The following is a 17,988-nucleotide window of genomic DNA, read 5'->3' as shown; positions in this document are numbered from 1 at the left end:
AGCGGTCCCTCAGTACTGACCCTCTGACAGTGCAGCGCTCCCTCAGTACAGACCCTCTGACAGTGCAGCATTCCCTCAGTACTGACCCTCTGACAGTGCAGCACTTCCTCAGTACTGACCCTCTGACAGTGCAGCGCTCCCTCAGTACTGCCCCTCTGACAGTGCAGCACTCCCTCAGTACTGACTCTCTGACAGTGCAGCACTCCCTCAGTACTGCCCCTCCCACAGTGCAGCACTCCCTCAGTACTGCCCCTCCCACAGTGCAGCACTCCCTCAGTACTGCCCCTCTGACAGTGCAGCACTCCCTCAGTACTGACCCTCTGATAGTGCAGCACTCCCTCAGCACTGACCCTCTGATAGTGCAGCACTCCCTCAGTACAGACCCCCAGTGCAGCACTCCCTCAGTACTGCCCCTCCCACAGTGCAGCACTCCCTCAGTACTGCCCCTCTGACAGTGCAGCACTCCCTCAGTACTGACCCTCTGACAGTGCAGCTCTCCCTCAGTACTGACCCTCTGACAGTGCAGCATTCCCTCAGTACTGCCCCTCTGACAGTGCAGCACTCCCTCAGTACTGACCCTCTGACAATGCAGCACTCCCTCATTACTGTCCCTCTGACAGTGCAACACTCCCTCAGTACTGACCCTCTGACAATGCAGCACTCCCTCAGTACTGACCCTCTGACAGTGCAGCACTCCCTCAGTACTGTCCCTCTGACAGTGCAGCACTCCCTCAGTACTGACACTCTGACAGTGCAGCACTCCCTCAGTACTGACCCTCTGACAGTGCAGCACTCCCTCAGTACTGACACTCTGACAGTGCAGCACTCCCTCAGTACTGACCCTCTGACAGTGCAGCACTCCCTCAGTACTGCCCCTCTGACAGTGCAGCACTCCCTCAGTACTGCCCCTCTGACAGTGCAGCACTCCCTCAGTACTGACCCTCTGACAGTGCAGCACTCCCTCAGTACTGACCCTCTGACAGTGCAGCACTCCCTCAGTACTGACACTCTGACAGTGCAGCACTCCCTCAGTACTGCCCCTCTGACAGTGCAGCACTCCCTCAGTACAGACCCCCAGTGCAACACTCCCTCAGTGCTGCCCCTCTGACAGTGTAGCATTTCCTTACTGCGTTGGTTATGGCAAGGTTTAAACAACATAATGGGCTACAAAGCGAAGCTGAGTAGAATGTCCGGCAACAGCTCACACCTCCCCAATGAACTCAATGCATTCTATGCTCGGTTCAAGCAGGAAACCAACAAACTGCTGTTGACTGCCCAACGGCCTCAGGCACACCCATACCTACCGTCACTGCTTCCAAAGTCAGATCGGCCTCCTTGAAACTAAACCCTTGGAAACCAATGTGTCCTGACGGAGTCCCTGGCCGTGCACTCAGATCCTGCACGGAACAAAAGGCGGTTGCTTTCACAGGCATCTTTATACCCCCTCCCTACTCCATTCCGAGGTCCCCCCCCGCTTCAAGAAGACCACCAGCATACCGCTGCCAAAGAAGACCAAGGCAACGTTCCTCAATGACTACCGTCCAGTGGCCTTGACATCGATCATTATGAAATGCTTGGAGAAATTTGTCATGAGACACATCACTCCATACTCCCAGAATGCTTTGGACCACAGCAATTTGTATACCACCACAATCTGTCCACAGCAGACACCACCTTCCCTGACCCTACATCCCAGAGCATCTCAGCAACAAGGACTTCTACATAATACTCCTATTTATTAGCTACAGCTCCGCCTTCAACACCATAATCCCAGCCAAACTCATATCAAAGCTCCAAAACCTAGGACCTGACTCCTTCCTCTGCAACTGGATCCTCAGCTTCCTTACCCATTGACTACAATCAGTAAAGATGAACAACAACACCTCCTCCATGACAGTCCACAACACCGTGGCCCCGTAAGGCTGCGTACTTAATCCCCCCCCCCACCCCAACCATACTCCCTGTACACACACGACTGTGGCAAGATTTATCTCCAACTCCATCCATAAGTTTGCTGATGACACGACCGTCGTGGGTCGGATCTCAAACAATGATGAGTCAGAGAACAGGGGGGGATAGAGAACCTAGTGCCATGGTGTAACAACAATATATCCCTCAACATCAGAAAAACTAATGAGCTTGTCATTGACTTCAGGAAGTGTACTAGCCTACACACCACTGACTGCATCAATGGTGCCGAGGGGGAGATGGTTGACAGCTTCAAATCCTGTTCCACCAGGTCGACGCTGCGACCAAGAAAGCACAACAGCGCCTACACTGCCTCAGGAAACTAAGGATATTCAGCATGTCCACATTGACTCTTATCAATTTTTACAGATGCACCATAGAAAGCATCCTATCTGGCTGTATCACAGCCTGATATGGCAACTGTTCGGCCCAACACCATAAGAAACTTCAGAGAGTCGTGAACACAGCCTAGTCCATCAGGCGAACCCGCCTCCCATTCCATTGACTCCATCTACACCTCCCGCTGCCTGGGGAAAGCGGGCTGCACAATCAAAGACCCCTCCCACATAGTTTACTTGCCCTTCCAACTTCTTCCACCGGGCAGGAGATACAAAGTCTGAGAACACGCACGAACAGGTTCAAAAACAGCTGCTTCCCCACTGTTACCAGGCTTCTGAATGACCCTCTTATGGACTGAACTGATCTCTTCACGCACCTTTTCTGCTGAGTACTACACTCCGTATACTTCACCCGATGCAAGTGCCTGTGTATTTATCGTATGTTTCCATGTATGGAACGATCTGTCCGGACTGTAGGCAGAACAATACTTTTCGCTGTATCTCGGCACATGTGACGATAAATCAAATTCAGTCCAATCCTCTGGAACCCCACGATCTCTCCTGCCTCCACACCTGACTCTAACCCCAACAACTGCCATGACCCAGCTGCGCAGGTTGCGTGAGGTCCAGACGAGACCGGCTGTGATGCCTTCCAGAGGTGAATAGCCAAGAGTCACTCGCCAGCAAGCATCTCGCGTCAAAGACCATTGCACGGACGGCATCTCAAGATGAGTGGAAACGTCCGGGGAAAAGCCAATAACTGAATGTGGCGTGCAGCTGAAAAGGTGAACCTCCTGAGCCGTGATCCAGTTTGAAGAAAGCAGGAGGCGTCATAGAGTGTGTGCAAGATACCTCTCCGAGACAACCAGCATCTTAACTCACCATTGAATCATTTTGTTGCTCTTTCTTCTTTTAGGATCTTGTTATACGTAAAATAACAACCAGGACCTGTCCAGGGTGACTGCATTTCTATCAGCGGTCACGTAATTGACATCCCCTTGACTTTCCCCCTGCTCCAGGCTGTGTCCATAGAGCCAGAAAAATGTTACAACACTTTGAGGCCATTCTGCCCATTATGTCTTGGACGGCTGCAAATAAACTAGCTCCTCATTTTAAACCCACTTTCCAGCACCTGGTCCGCACCCTTATCGGTTTCAGCTCAGGGAAACTAATCTTTCCAGCCTAATCTGTCTCTGCCACCTCTGTTCGAAGGTAAACAACTCAAGCCGGTCCAATCTCGCCCCATAGCTGTGTCTCGATTTCATGAATTGATTGTGGATTTTATAACTGTTCTTGCTCCCTCTCTCATCCTCTTCCCAACTACCCCCCCCCCCCCCCCCCCCCCCCACCCTCAGGTGAATACTGGATCGATCCAAACCAGGGCTGTGCGGCCGATTCCTTCAAGGTTTACTGTAACTTCACAGCTGGTGGAGAGAGCTGCATCTTCCCAGACAAGAAGTCCCAAGGGGTAAGTGTGGACTCCACAGGGGCAGGTGGGGCGAGAGAGTGAGGGAGCAAGAGTGTTTGGGGAGTGCGAGAGTTTGGGAGGGTGAGGGAATGGCGGGGGGGGGGGGTGGTGAGAGAGTGAGGAGGGGGGCAAGAGAGTGAGGGGAGAGATAGTGAGGGAGCGAGAGAGTGTGGGGAGTCCAAAGGTTTGGGGTTTCCGTTCACACACACACATCGACACCCCCACACAGATGTTCCCTCAGTAATTTCTCCTTCCGCTCTTTCGGTCACACGCTCGTTCAGTCCCTTGTTTTTTTAGGTCACACTCTCAACACCCCCCGCCCCCCCATTACTGCCTTGCCTACCCCCATACTTTTGCGCTCCCAAAACTCGCTCCCTCACTATCTCTCCCCCCTCACTCTCTCACTTTCTCCCACTCACTCTCTGGCCTACCCCTCACTCTTTTGCGCCCCCCCCTCACTTGCTCGCCCACCCCTCACCCCCCTCCCTCGCTCTCGCTCCCCCCATCCCTCGCTCCCCCCTCCCTCCGTCCCCCCTCCCTCCCTCCCTCCCTCGCTCCCCCCTCCCCCTCGCACCCCCACCCTCACTCCCCCCTCCCTCACTCCCCCCCTCCCTCGCTCCCCCCCCCTTGCTTCCCCCCCCCCCTCGCTCCCCCTCCCTCGCTCTCTCGGCCCCCTCCCTCGCTCTCTCGGCCCCCTCCCTCGCTCTCTCGGCCCCCTCCCTCGCTCTCTCGGCCCCCTCCCTCGCTCTCTCGGCCCCCTCCCTCGCTCTCTCGGCCCCCTCCCTCTCTCTCTCGCCCCCTCCCTCTCTCTCTCTCCCCCTCCGTCGCTCTCCCGGCCCACTCCCTCGCTCCCGGCCCACTCCCTCGCTCTCTCGGCCCCCTCCCTCGCTCTCCTCGCCTCCCTCCCTCGCTCTCTCGGCCCCCTCCCTCGCTCTCTCGGCCCCCTCCCTCGCTCTCTCGCCCCCTCCCTCGCTCTCTCGGCCGCTCCCTCTGCCCCTATCTCGCTCCCTCGCCCCCCCCTCGCTCCCTCGGCCCCCCCTCGCTCCCTCGGCCCCCCCTCGCTCCCTCGGCCCCCCCTCGCTCTCTCGGTCCCCGCCCTCGCCCCCCCCTCCCCCCCTCCCCCGCTCCCCCCCCTCCCTCGCTCCCTCGCTCCCCCTCCCTCGCTCCCCCCTCCCTCGCTCCCCCTCCCTCGCTCCCCCTCCCTCGCTCCCCCCTCCCTCGCTCCCCCCCCCTCGCTCCCCCCCCTCGCTCCCCCCCCCTCGCTCCCCCCCTCCCTCGCTCCCCCCTCCCTCGCTCCCCCCCCCCTCCCTCGCTCCCCCCCCCTCCTCCCCCCCCCCGCCCTCGCTCCCCCTCCCTCGCTCCCCCCCTCCCTCGCTCCCCCCCTCACGCCTCCCCCCCCCCTCCCTCCTCTCTCGCCCCCTCCCTCGCTCTCCCTCGCCCCCTCCCTCGCTCTCTCGGCCCCCTCCTCCCTCCCGCTCTCTCGGTCCCCGCCCTCGCTCCCCCCTCCCTCCCCCCTCCCCCCCCGCTACCCACCGCTCTCCCCACCTCCCCTCCCTCGCTCCCCCCCCTCTCGCTCCCCCTCCCTCCTGCCCCTCCCTCGCTCCCCCTCCCTCGCTCCCCCTCCCTCCCCCCCCCCCCTCGCTCCCCCCCTCGCTCCCCCTCCCTCGCTCCCCCCTCGGTCCTCCCCTCCCTCGCTCCCCCCTCCCTCGCTCCCCTCCCCCCTCCCTCGCTCAACCCTCCCTCGCTCCCCCCTCCCCGATCCCCCTCGTCCCCCCTCCCTCGCTCCCCCCTCCCTCGCTCCCCCCTCCCTCGCTCCTCCCCTCCCTCGCTCCTCCCCTCCCTCGCTCCTCCCCTCCCTCGCTCCCCCCTCCCTCGCTTCCCTTCCCTCGCTCCCCCCTCCCTTGCTCCCCCCTCCCTCGCTCCCCCCTCCCTCGCTCCCCCCTCCCTCGTTTCCTCCCTCCCTCGCTTCCCCCCTCGCTCGCTCCCCCCTCCCTCGCTTGCTCCTCCCTCCCTCGCTCGCTCCCCCCTCCCTCGCTCGCTCCCCCTCCCTCCCTCGCTCCCCCCCTCCCTCTCCCTCGTCGTCTCCCCCCTCCCTTGCTCTCCCTCCCGCCCCCCTCCCTTGCTCGCTCCCCCCCCCTCCCTCCCTCGCTCCCCCCTCCCTCGCTCCCCCCCCTTGCTCCTCCCCTCCCTCCCCCCTCCCTCGCTTCCCCTTCCCTCGCTCCCCCCCTCCCCTCCCCCCCTCCCTCGCTCCCCCCTCCCTCGCTCCCCCCTCCCTCGCTCCCCCCTCCCTCGCTCCCCCCTCCCTCCCTCCCCCCTCCCTCGCTTCCCCCCCTCCCTCGCTCCCCCCCTCCCTCGCTCCCCCCTCCCTCGCTTCCCCCCTCCCTCGCTTCCCCCCTCCCTCGCTTCCCCCCTCCCTCGCTTCCCCCCTCCCTCGCTTCCCCCCTCCCTCGCTTCTCCCCTCCCTCGCTTCCCCCCTCCCTCGCTCCCCCTCCCTCGCTCCCCCCTCCCTCGCTCCCTCCTCCCTCGCTCCCTCCCCCCTCCCTCCCCCCTCCGTCCCTCCTCGCCCCCTCCGTCCCCCCGCCCTCGCTCACTCCTCCCTCCCTCGCTTGCTCCCCCCTCCCTCGCTCGCTCCCCCTCCCTCGCTCGCTCCCCCTTCCCTCGCTCGCTCCCCCCTCCCTCGCTCGCTCCCCTCTCCCTCGCTCGCTCCCCCCCTCCCTCGCTCGCTCCCCCCTCCCTTGCTCGCTCCCCCCCCTTGCTCGCTCCCCCCTCCCTTGCTCGCTCCCCTCCTCGCTCGCTCCCCCCCTCGCTCGCTCCCCCCTCCCTCGCTCGCTCCCCCCTCCCTCGCTGCCCCCCCTCTATCTTTCTCTCTTTCTCTTTCTCTTTCTCTTTCTGTCTCTCTCTCGTCTCTCTCCCAATGCCTCCTCCAGCATCACCCACCCCCCTCCTCCAAATTTAGAGGGAGGGGGGGAGTGAGCGAGGGAGGGGGGGAGCGAGGTGCAAGGGTGCGGCATTATTGGTGCGATTCTGGGACATTATTGGTGCGATTCTGGGACATTATTGGTGGCAGGTTGGAGCATTATTGGTGGCAGGTTGGAGCATTATTGGTGGCAGGTTGGAGCATTATTGGTGGCAGGGTGGAGCATTATTGGTGGCAGGGTGGAGCATTATTGGTGGCAGGGTGGAGCATTATTGGTGGCAGGGTGGAGCATTATTGGTGGCAGGGTGGAGCATTATTGGTGGCAGGGTGGAGCATTATTGGTGGCAGGGTGGAGCATTATTGGTGGCAGGGTGGAGCATTATTGGTGGCAGGGTGGAGCATTATTGGTGGCAGGGTGGAGCATTATTGGTGGCAGGGTGGAGCATTATTGGTGGCAGGGTGGAGCATTATTGGTGGCAGGGTGGAGCATTATTGGTGGTAGGGTGGAGCATTATTGGTGGCAGGGTGGAGCATTATTGGTGGCAGGGTGGAGCATTATTGGTGGCAGGGTGGAGCATTATTGGTGGCAGGGTGGAGCATTATTGGTGGCAGGGTGGAGCATTATTGGTGGCAGGGTGGAGCATTATTGGTGGCAGGGTGGAGCATTATTGGTGGCAGGGTGGAGCATTATTGGTGGCAGGGTGGAGCATTATTGGTGGCAGGGTGGAGCATTATTGGTGGCAGGGTGGAGCATTATTGGTGGCAGGGTGGAGAATTATTGGTGGCAGGGTGGAGCATTATTGGTGGCAGGGTGGAGCATTATTGGTGGCAGGGTGGAGCATTATTGGTGGGAGGGGGGAGCATTATTGGTGGGAGGGTGGGGCATTATTGGCGCGAGGGGGGTGCATTATTTGCGCGAGGGTGGGGCATTATTGGCGCGAGGGTGGGGCATTATTGGCGTGAGGGTGGGGCATTATTGGCGCGAGGGTGGGGCATTATTGGCGCGAGGGTGGGGCATTATTGGCGCGAGGGTGGGGCATTATTGGTGCGAGGGTGGGGCATTATTGGCGCGAGGGTGGGGCATTATTGGCGCGAGGGTGGGGCATTATTGGCGCGAGGGTGGGGCATTATTGGCGCGAGGTTGGGGCATTATTGGCGCGAGGGTGGGGGGGGATTATTGGCGGGAGGGTTTGGTGGGATTATTGGCGGGAGGGTTCGGTGGGATTATTGGCGGGAGGGTTCGGTGGGATTATTGGCGGAAGGGCTCGGTGGGATTATTGGCGGGAGGGTTTGGTGGGATTATTGGCGGGAGGGTTCGGTGGGATTATTGGCGCGAGGGTGGGGTGGGGATTATTGGCGGGAGGGTTCAGTGGGATTATTGGCGGGAGGGTGGGGTGGGGATTATTGGCGGGAGAGTGGGGGGGGATTATGTCGGGAGGGTTTGGTGGGATATTTGGCGGGAAGGTTTGGTGGGATATTTGGCGGGAGGCTTCGGTGGGATTATTGGCGGGAGGGTGGGGTGGGTATTATTGGCGGGAGGGTGGGGTGGGTATTATTGGCGGGAGGGTGGGGTGGGGATTATTGGCGGGAGGGTGGGGATGATTCTCTGTGCACTTGCACAGTTTGAAGGTTGGTTCAGACAGGGTCATGGTGTGACTGTTGATCTGCAGGTGAAGATGTCTTCCTGGAACAATGAATATCCTGGGGCCTGGTTCAGCGAGTTCAAACGGGGAACACAGGTAAGGAACATGGGGGAAAATAAGGTTTTGGGGGAAGGGGGAACCGGGATTTGGGGGAAGTGAGGCAAGGTTACTGAGACTATGTCCTGATTGAAGTGGGAGATTTCATGGGGCTCCTTCAGGATTTTCACAGGAGCAGTGACATTTTGCTGCAATTATACAGGGCCATGGAGAGGCCACAGCTGGAATATTGTGTGGTTTTGGTCTCTTTGTCTGAGGGAGGATGTCCTTGCTGTTGAAATGCAACGAAGGTTTACCTGACTGATACCTGGCGGGGCTGACATCTGAAGAGAGATTGAGTTGGTAAGGATTATATTCACTGGGGTTCAGAAGAATGAGGGGGGGTGTCATAGAAACGTATGAAGTTCTGACAGGACCGGACAAAGTAGATTCAGGAAGGATGTTCCTGATGCGGGGGGTGTCCAGAACCAGGCTCACAGTCTGAGGAAACGGGGTGGACCATTTAGGACAGAGGTGAGGAGAAATATCTTCACCCAGAGAGTGGTGAGCCTGTGGAATTCGTTACCACAGGAGGTAGTTGAGGCCAAAACGGGATTACCCGGTTTGTCAGGGTGCCACCGCTGGCAGCTGGAGTCGCTTGTCCCACAGCCGACCATTGGGGTTTCCCGTTGTGGCCATCCCATGCAGTTGTGAAACCCATGGGCGAGGGTGCTTTGCCAGCGAAGCAGAAGATCCCCCTGATGAAGAATCCCTCTGAGTATATTTTCAAGAAGGTTAAATGTAGCACTTGGGTGAAAAGGATCAAAGAATATGGGAGGAAATCCAGATTAGGCTATTGAGTTGGATGAGCAGCCATGATAATGAATGGCGCAGTGGACGCAAAGGGCCAAATGGCCTCCTTCTGCTCCTATTCTCTACGTTTCTATGTTTCAAGAAGGTGAAGGCCGTGCCGAAAGAAGTGAGTTTGTTTGTGGTATGGTGCTGTGTGTGTGTGTGTCTGTACGCCCTCGTGTGTGTCAGTCTCTGTGTATTTGTGTGTTCTTATAAGTGTTGTACTGAGGGAGTGCTGCACAGTCAGAGGGTCAGTACTGAGGGAGTGCTGCACTGTCAGAGGGTCAGTACTGAGGGTGTGCTGCACTGTCAGAGGGTCAGTACTGAGGGTGTGCTGCACTGTCAGAGGGTCAGTACTGAGGGAGTGCTGCATTGTCAGAGTGTCAGCACTGAGGGAGTGCTGCATAGTCAGAGGGTCAGTACTGAGGGTGTGCTGCACTGTCAGAGGGTCAGTACTGAGGGTGTGCTGCACTGTCAGAGGGTCAGCACTGAGGGCGTACTGCACTGTCAAAGGGATAGTGCTGACGGAGTGGTGCACTGTCAGAGGGTCAGTACTGGGGGAATGCTGCACTGTCAGAGGGTCAGTACTGAGGGAGTGCTGCAATGTCAGAGGGTCAGTACTGAGGGAGTGCTGCACTGTCAGAGGGTCAGTACTGAGGGAGTGCTGCACTGTCAGAGGGTCAGTACTGAGGGTGTGCTGCACTGTCAGAGGGTCAGCACTGAGGGCGTACTGCACTGTCAAAGGGATAGTGCTGACGGAGTGGTGCACTGTCAGAGGGTCAGTACTGGGGGAATGCTGCACTGTCAGAGGGTCAGTACTGAGGGAGTGCTGCAATGTCAGAGGGTCAGTACTGAGGGAGTGCTGCACTGTCAGAGGGTCAGTACTGAGGGAGTGCTGCACTGTCAGAGGGTCAGTACTGAGGGAATGCTACACTGTCAGAGGGTCAGCACGGAGGGAGTGCTGCACTGTCAGAGGGTCAGCACTGAGGGCGTACTGCACTGTCAAAGGGATAGTGCTGACGGAGTGCTGCACTGTCAGAGGGTCAGTACTGAAGGAGTGGTCCACTGTCAGAGGGTCAGTACTGAGGGAATGCTACACTGTCAGAGAGTCAGCACTGAGAGACCTGCACTGTCAGAGGGTGCCAGGTTTTGGATGTGATATTAAACTGAGACCTGGCTTCCCTGTTGAGCTGGACGTGAAATATCCCCTGGCACTGCTTCGACCTGGTGACCTCCCTGGTGTTGTTGATTAATATTTGGCGCCTCAATCAACATCATCAAAACAGATCATTTGGTCATTTTTCACTCCTCTCTGTTTGGGATCTTGCTCTGCACAGCTGAGTGGTTTCTTTCTTATTTAAACTGCCGTGTTCTACTTTCAATTTTTGAGAATGTCCCAAAGTGCTTGATCAGCTATTGGAGCACTTATCGCTGTGTTATGAAGACAATCTCTTTCTTCCTCCACTTCCTGCAGCTCTCCTATGTGGACTCGGACAGTAACCCCATTGCCGTTGTCCAGATGACCTTCATGAGACTGCTGAGTGTGTCAGCTCGCCAGAACTTCACCTATCACTGCCACCGCTCGGTCGCCTGGCACCACCTGGCAGCCGACAGCTACGACAAGGCCATGCGCTTCCTGGGATCCAACGATGAGGAGATGTCCTTCGATAACAACCCCTACATCAAGGCCATCGTGGATGGCTGTGCGGTCAGTCTTGATGCTCGTTACCATTCCAATGTGCTCCGTTTGTCTGTGACATGTGGCTATTGAACGTGAAAGTAATGGGGTATTGTTCGGTACTGAGTCACAGTTGAATGTTGGAAGAGGTAGAAAGGGGAGGTAGGGAGGGAGAGATAGAAAGTGTAACAACACCCTGCAATGGTGCGTGGTCCATTCCAGCCCCACTTGACCTGGAGCCACAACACCAGTGAAATTAAATTTATTTAAATACCCGAGGTGTTTGTTTGAGTCCCATAAACGACAGTCACCAGGTTTGTAACTTTAAAACACGATTAATCTTTTATTATGAACAGTAATTACATAAACAGAAAATGTCACCGGCTATCCTGTATCGCTTTCCCAACCATCCTACACACACACGCACACAATACAGAGGGGAAAGGGAAATAAAATATTAATAACAGGATAGGGATCTTTGATTCACAGGGATGACTTCCAGTCAATGTCTTCCTGAAGTTCAGGCTTTTGGTTTTGTACTTCCTTTCCTCAAGGACTTCTCAGGCAAGGTGTCTGCCTTCCCGGCAGATACAGCATCATTTAAGGTTCACAAAAAAGGAGATGCTAGACACGCACTGCTTTCAAAACAGTAGATCCGTTCTTTTACTTCAGCCTCTGATCTTTAGCTTCCACCAACAGGCAGCAGAGAGAGAGAAAGCAACTCCTTTCACTTCTGAGGTCCGATCACTTCTGGAAAGTTCGCTCAGAGACATCACCCAGCAGGAACCAATCATTGACTGTTTTCCGTCAGAATACTGTCCCTGGCCAACCCATTGGTTTCAAGTTAACCAATTGAATTGATTACCCTCCGAAACACCCACCCATCTACTGGAAGCCAAAGAGTCTGGCTTCTCCTGCTCCCAAACACAAAGCCTGACAATACAACATCCTGCCAAGCAGGTTGTTTTAAACTTTGAGGACGCGATTCAACTAATTGGGAACAAAGTCCCATACCGAGTGGGTTTAGTGATTCCAGGCACTCACAACAGCAAGAAACACATGGCTATTCAATGCGACTCACATTGTAGAAGGGGCTTCAGCAGGGAACGAGCGGCCGAGGCCTCACATAGTCTCATTTTGTACACTGGGGAGCTCCCCAGTATAGTGAGAGATTAGGATGCTATTTGTAAATGGCTTCCTGATCTCCGATGCCCTGACTCCTGAGCCCTCCATCCCTCTATGAGAGGGTTCCTGCAGCCTCCACTCCCCAACACACACGTGGCACTGCCAAGGTGCCAGGCTAGCAGTGCCACGGGAACCACACTGCCTAAAAGGCATGCTGCCTGAGGGCCGTTGTTCCCCAGGGATACTCCCACGAGTGTCGTTCCTCCTGGTCCCTGTTTGTGGAGACCTGTGTTAAACAGCACTCGCCCGAGGTTTTTGAGGCAAAAGGGACAGATCCCAAAGCCTCAGGTACCTCGGGAATCTGCACATTAGAGTCAGACTAGCTGCTTAGCTCTAATATGCAAATTTGCCAAAAAGCAATCCCGCCTACATTGGTGGGATTTACAGCCTACACGCTCTCACGCGGCGTTGCGAGCTGGGTAGATCCTGGGAGTGGGGTCTCCCGGCTTCTATCACTGCGCCGTGGCGAGCTGCTTTCCGGTCGCAACGTAGCCATTGGATGTGCCGAGTCTTCTGCTTTTCTCTCTCTACTTAAAGGCACATCCCAATTATTGATCCACGGACCAAAACCATAAAAGAAAATAAAAGGAACAAAGGAAATAGACAGGAAGGATTCTTCCAAAGGCGAATGATAAGAAGGGAGGGATAAAAGAGTGCAGGGAGATTGGGAGGGAGAGATGGAAAGTTGAAGCCAGGGAGATGGAAAGATGAGTGTAGGCAGATCAAATAGGAAGAGTGAAATGGTGGGAGAAAACTAGAGATTAAATTTCCCAGAGACAAAAAGAGGTGGAAACCTGGGAGAGAGGGAAAAGGGTGGAGGACACCAGAGATTAAAGTCGGGGCAGGGAACAGGAAGGGAAAACAGGAGATGGCAGCTGAGAGAGTAAGAAAGTCTGCAGGTTGGTCGAGTAAAGTTGGCGTGGGATAATTGTCACTGGCCTGGTAATCCAGCGACCCTGGGGAATACTCTGGGGACCCAGGTTCGAATCCCACCACAGGGAAATATAATTAAAAAAAAAAAAATATCTGGATGTTAAAAGTCTAATGATAATCATTGTCAATTGTCATTTAAAACTGGTTCACTAATTGTCGCTCGAGGGAAGGAAATCGGCCGCCCTTACCCAGCCTGGCCAACATGTGACTCCAGACCCACCGCAATGTGGTTGAATCCTAATTGCCCCTTTGAAATGGCCGAGCGAGACACTCGCAGTTCAATTGCAATTATGGTGTCCCAGCTAGCGACGGCCACATAGCCATGAAAAAATATTTTTAAAATCTTGTCGCAGGTCGGGGCATCAAACTTCCACTAACTCTCTGTCTCCCTTCCTGTCTGATCCGCAGCTGAGGAAAGGGAGCGAGAAAACCGTCCTGGAGATCTACACTCCGCAGGTGGAACAGATGCCCTTCGTCGACGTGCTGTTCACAGACTTCGACGGTCCCGACCAGAAGTTTGGATTCGACGTGGGTCCCGTCTGCTTCCAGGGATAATGAAACAAAAACGTTGAAAGAGAGAGAGAGAAAAAAAAAACATACACACGCACGCGGGCGCATCCCACCCCACCATGACCAGTGTCACTATCACCACCCTTCCCTCCTCCTCCTCCCCCACCAATTACCCGTCCGACGACCGACAGCACTTTGTGTGGAGGCGGCGGCAGGGGAGAAGAAAAGAAACTGCGACCGGGGGGCCCTGACCCTGACAAGTGTGTTCTCCTGTCTGAAGACCCTCAAGAGAACAGTGACAACAACAACCAAAAGTATCGAGACATACACATGAAGTGGTCTCCCAGCTTCTCTCCACTGTACTGCCCCCTGTTGAGACCAGTTTCCCTTTTGATGGTAGTGCCCTGGGTCTGAGGAGGGATGGATTTTTCTTTCTTCTTTGAAGAAGACCAGCGAAATGAGAAATGTGTTTTTTTTTTGTTTGTTTTTTTGTTAATTAAAAATGTTCTCCATAGATTGTAATATAAAAACCACAACAGAGAGAGAGAGAGACGATATTATTTAATTCGCGGACCTGCCGTAAATTGAACCAAACAGTAAAAAAAAATGATGAATTAAGTCTGTGAAGCTATACTAGTAAATATGGTGCTCCAAAATTGTATTTACTCTCCTTTTTAAACAAAAAAGGTGCTCAAAGAGTGTTATGTTTGTAAGTATTTTTTATTTCTAATGTAAAATATATCTATAAATTGCTGCTTGTTGTGTTAATTTTCTGTATAGAAGCACCTCAAAGTGGCTCATGTGTGTTTTTTTTAAAACCTCTGCCCATTGCTAAGCTTTACTGTTGATCTGTTCTCCAACACATGCTCACGAATGCCATACTCCTGATTCCAGCTTCTCTATCGATCTCTACCTTTTTAAAAAATAAACTTAGAGTACCCAATTCATAACTAAGGGGCAATTTAGCGTGGCTAATCCACCTACCCTCCACATCTTTGGGTTGTGGGGGCGAAACCCACGCGAACACTGGGAGAATGCGCAAACTCCACACGGCCAGTGACCCAGAGCCGGGATCGAACCAGGGACCTTGGTGCCGTGAGGAAGCAATACTAACCACTGCGCCACCGTGCTGCCCTTTTCGCTCCTTGTTTTTGCACCTTGCATTTGATAAGTGTACCCCATAGCAACAATCCACATTCACAGTTACAGATCCTGGATTGAATACGTCACTAAGTTTACTGCACTTTCAGAGCTACCGACACTGGATTGAGCAGGTCAGTAAGTTTACTGCACAAAGGTAAGCATAAAATTATCAAGTGTTCTTTGTCCGCTCCAGACTCCCCTCCCCTCCTAAGCTAGGCGATCGGTACTCACATCTTCCCAATTTCCTGGAAAGTGAAGGTGATACTCGGTGTCAACTGTCGGTCAGAGTGTCGCATTTGTGCTCTTGACTCAGACAGGTTGTGGGTTCAAGTCCCAGTGCAGACACTCAATTAAAGAATCGAGCTTGGTGCTTCCAGTGCAGTACAAATGGAGTGCTAAACTGCCATCGTGTGTGCTTATTGGACATACTGAACGCCTGACACCCAGCCAACCAGCAATTTAAAAACTGCAAAATAAGAATTCTCCCTGGAATTATCCCGTAAGCCTACAAATAAAACAACAGTAAAACTGGGAAAATAAGAATATTGGTCTGAAATGGTCTTGTGTGCCTCCACATAGAACACCAGGTAAAATGTGAGAATAAGGATACTGGTCTAACGTGGTCTTGTTAGCTGAGAACAGTAAACCATATAAATACTGGCCTGAACTGGTCTTGCATGCATTAAATCTAGCGCCAGTGAAAACTGGGAACTAAGAATACTGGTTTGAATGGCGAAAGTTAAAGTTCTCCTGGTCACTGTTTTGAGGAGGGGAGGACCTGAGCTTACTATCGATCCTCAGGCTATAATTTAAATACATGATTTGTTGACTTTACTGATTGTGCAATCTTCCTGTGCGTAAACTGGCTGCTGTGGAGCGTTTTGCAAAGCAGTGACAATACGTCATCCCAATGTCACTAAAGTCACCATATTCAATACAAGTCATTTCTTCCTGTACTCTGACTGGCTCACCAACACCATCTTTAGCTTTTCTAACATGTCCCCAGCAATCTTCGCGATTTATTGAGTTCTATTTTCCAATGTTCTGCACCAGCATGAGGCAAGAATAAATGTTCACCTGCTCCTGCGGGATATTGTGGCTGAAGGGCATTGGCCCTCAGCTCCAAAGCTCATCCAACGCCCCCTCCCCTCTCACAGTCCCACCGCTTTCCCTCTCCCCAAGTGACTAGAGCCTTAAGGTACCTTCATAAAATCACTATAGTGCAGAAGGAGGCCATTCGGCCCATGGAGTCTGCACTAACCCTCTAAAATAGCACCCCACGTAGGCCCATTCCCCCATCCTATCCCCGAACCCCACCTAACCTTTGAACACTAAGGGGAAATTTAGCATGGCCAATCCACCTAACCTGCACATCTTTGGACGGTGAGAGGAAACCGGAGCATTGGGAGAATGTGAAAACTCCACACGGACAGTAACCCGAGGTTGGAATCAAAACTGGGTCCCTGGCGCTATGAGGTGTGATGCTATCCATTCACAATCTTGTATATAATAATGTACATGACCTCCAACCAGCAGTATAAACCTACCATGTGACTCTGTGCCTGGGGAAATAGGGAGTCAGTCGTGTTGGTGGAAGACTTATTTTGCAGTAGCTTTAGAATCATTAGTTAGTGTTAGTAGTTTGTTATATATTTATTCCAGTTATCTTCACCACACATTTGTTTTCTAATAAATTATTTTAACTAGTCAAGAACTAAATGTTCTGTCGTGCATCATTCTTAGCGGCCAGTGTCCAGAACATGACATAGTACTAGGTGTGAAGATCGGCTAACAATAAGAAGATTCTGCAAAGTTCTGAACAATTAAAGATAACTCCGAATAAGAAGAAGGCACAATAAGAAAACAATTCTCTTTTCTATTAATCTCTCATGCTACTGGCACCTAGTACTCAACGCACGGTAAGACTTTGAAGTCCAGGATAGAAGTCCTCAAGGCACCTCAACAGCTTTGGGTTACCGGTAACATTGACTGGAATTGGCGGGTGTTCGAACAGCAGTTCAAACTCTATGTTGCAGTCCTTGGTATTGCAGGCACAGCCTGACACGAGATGGTCGCGTTGATGCTCACTGTAGCAGGTTCCCAAGCAATTTAAATTTTTAACGCATTTGTCTTCAATAGCGAGACACATAGCACGAATTTCAACAAAGTTCTCAAACAATTTGATTGACATTACTCTCCTAAAAAAAGTGAAAAGTATGAGCACTGCATGTTTCACAAGCACACCCAGAACTCAGGCAAATCATTTGATAGTCTTCTCATCCACTTGCGGTTGTCGGAGCAGTCGTACAGTTTTAGTACCCTCCAGTTGCCGATGATCCGCGATCAGATCGTGTTCCGGATTTCTAACGACGAGGTACGCGGGAGACGTTTGAGAGAAAATGAGTTTCAGCTTGATTATGCTATCAAAATATGTTAAGGTAGTGAGCTTGCAGCAAAACAGATTAGCACATTGAATCTTTGGACATTTTGACGCAAATTTAGAACAGGCAGCCAACGCCATTATTGTAGTCATGCACTTGAGTAAAAAATGTGATCCCAGAATAGGCGGCCATTTTGAGCAGCCAACCTGATCCTCCATTTCATGCCAGTGATGCGGCAAATTACTTTTGCCATGACAATGTCCAGCGTTTGGAAAGATATGCTCCAACTGTAACACCAAAAATAATTTTGCGATGCAATGCTTTTCCAGGAGAAACGCGGAACAAAATTTACACACAGTTGATGAAGTGTGCGTCGAAAATACATCCTTTGTTGACATGATTTCCAGTGAAGACAGGGATAGTCAAGTCATGCAAAATGACTTTGCTTTTATGACAATTTGCAGCAATAGTGAATGAAATGCAAACACTCCAAAAGACAAATGGACAGTGCCATTAATGATTAATGACACATTAATAAACTTTAAACTCGACACAGGTGCGAGGGCCAGCCTTATCAGTTGGTCAGATTTAAAAGAGCTGAGAATTAAACCAAAAGCAACAAACAAAGCAATACTACTGAGAGATTACAACGGAAATGAAATTACGATGCTCGGGGCATGCAAGCTCAATATTAGTGTGAAACACCGAGATCACACTAAAATTTTCCATTGCAGAGGTGGAATGTGAATCTCTACTAGAAATAGAAGGGCGTGAGGAATTTTAGCTCATTAAACTGGTTGCAGTGCAGACAGCACTGCAAGCAGACAACAGAACTCAGTACACTCTACTGGAGGAATTTCCTCAGATATTTCAAAGCTTTGGCACTTTACCGTACAGGTATAAAATCCCATTAAAGGAGAATCCAAAGCCAGTGAT

General features: G+C 53.3%; 1 protein-coding gene across 1 annotated transcript in view; it reads left to right on the top strand.

The window, feature by feature from the left end:
- Positions 1 to 14,282, top strand: part of LOC119975553 (collagen alpha-1(V) chain-like) — a 233,818-nt gene extending 219,536 nt beyond the window's left edge. The window contains exons 58-61 of the mRNA XM_038815340.1: positions 3,662 to 3,774; positions 8,362 to 8,430; positions 10,697 to 10,930; positions 13,427 to 14,282. Of these exons, the coding sequence (XP_038671268.1) occupies positions 3,662 to 3,774; positions 8,362 to 8,430; positions 10,697 to 10,930; positions 13,427 to 13,573 (563 nt within the window). The 3' untranslated portion in view covers positions 13,574 to 14,282. The remainder of the gene's footprint in view (positions 1 to 3,661; positions 3,775 to 8,361; positions 8,431 to 10,696; positions 10,931 to 13,426) is intronic.
- Positions 14,283 to 17,988: the final 3,706 nt, after the last annotated feature.

This window comes from Scyliorhinus canicula, chromosome 13 (assembly GCF_902713615.1).
Source record: "Scyliorhinus canicula chromosome 13, sScyCan1.1, whole genome shotgun sequence".
NCBI lineage: Eukaryota > Metazoa > Chordata > Chondrichthyes > Carcharhiniformes > Scyliorhinidae > Scyliorhinus > Scyliorhinus canicula.
Note: the sequence above shows the minus strand (reverse complement) of the source record. Positions and strands in the feature narration are given on the sequence as shown.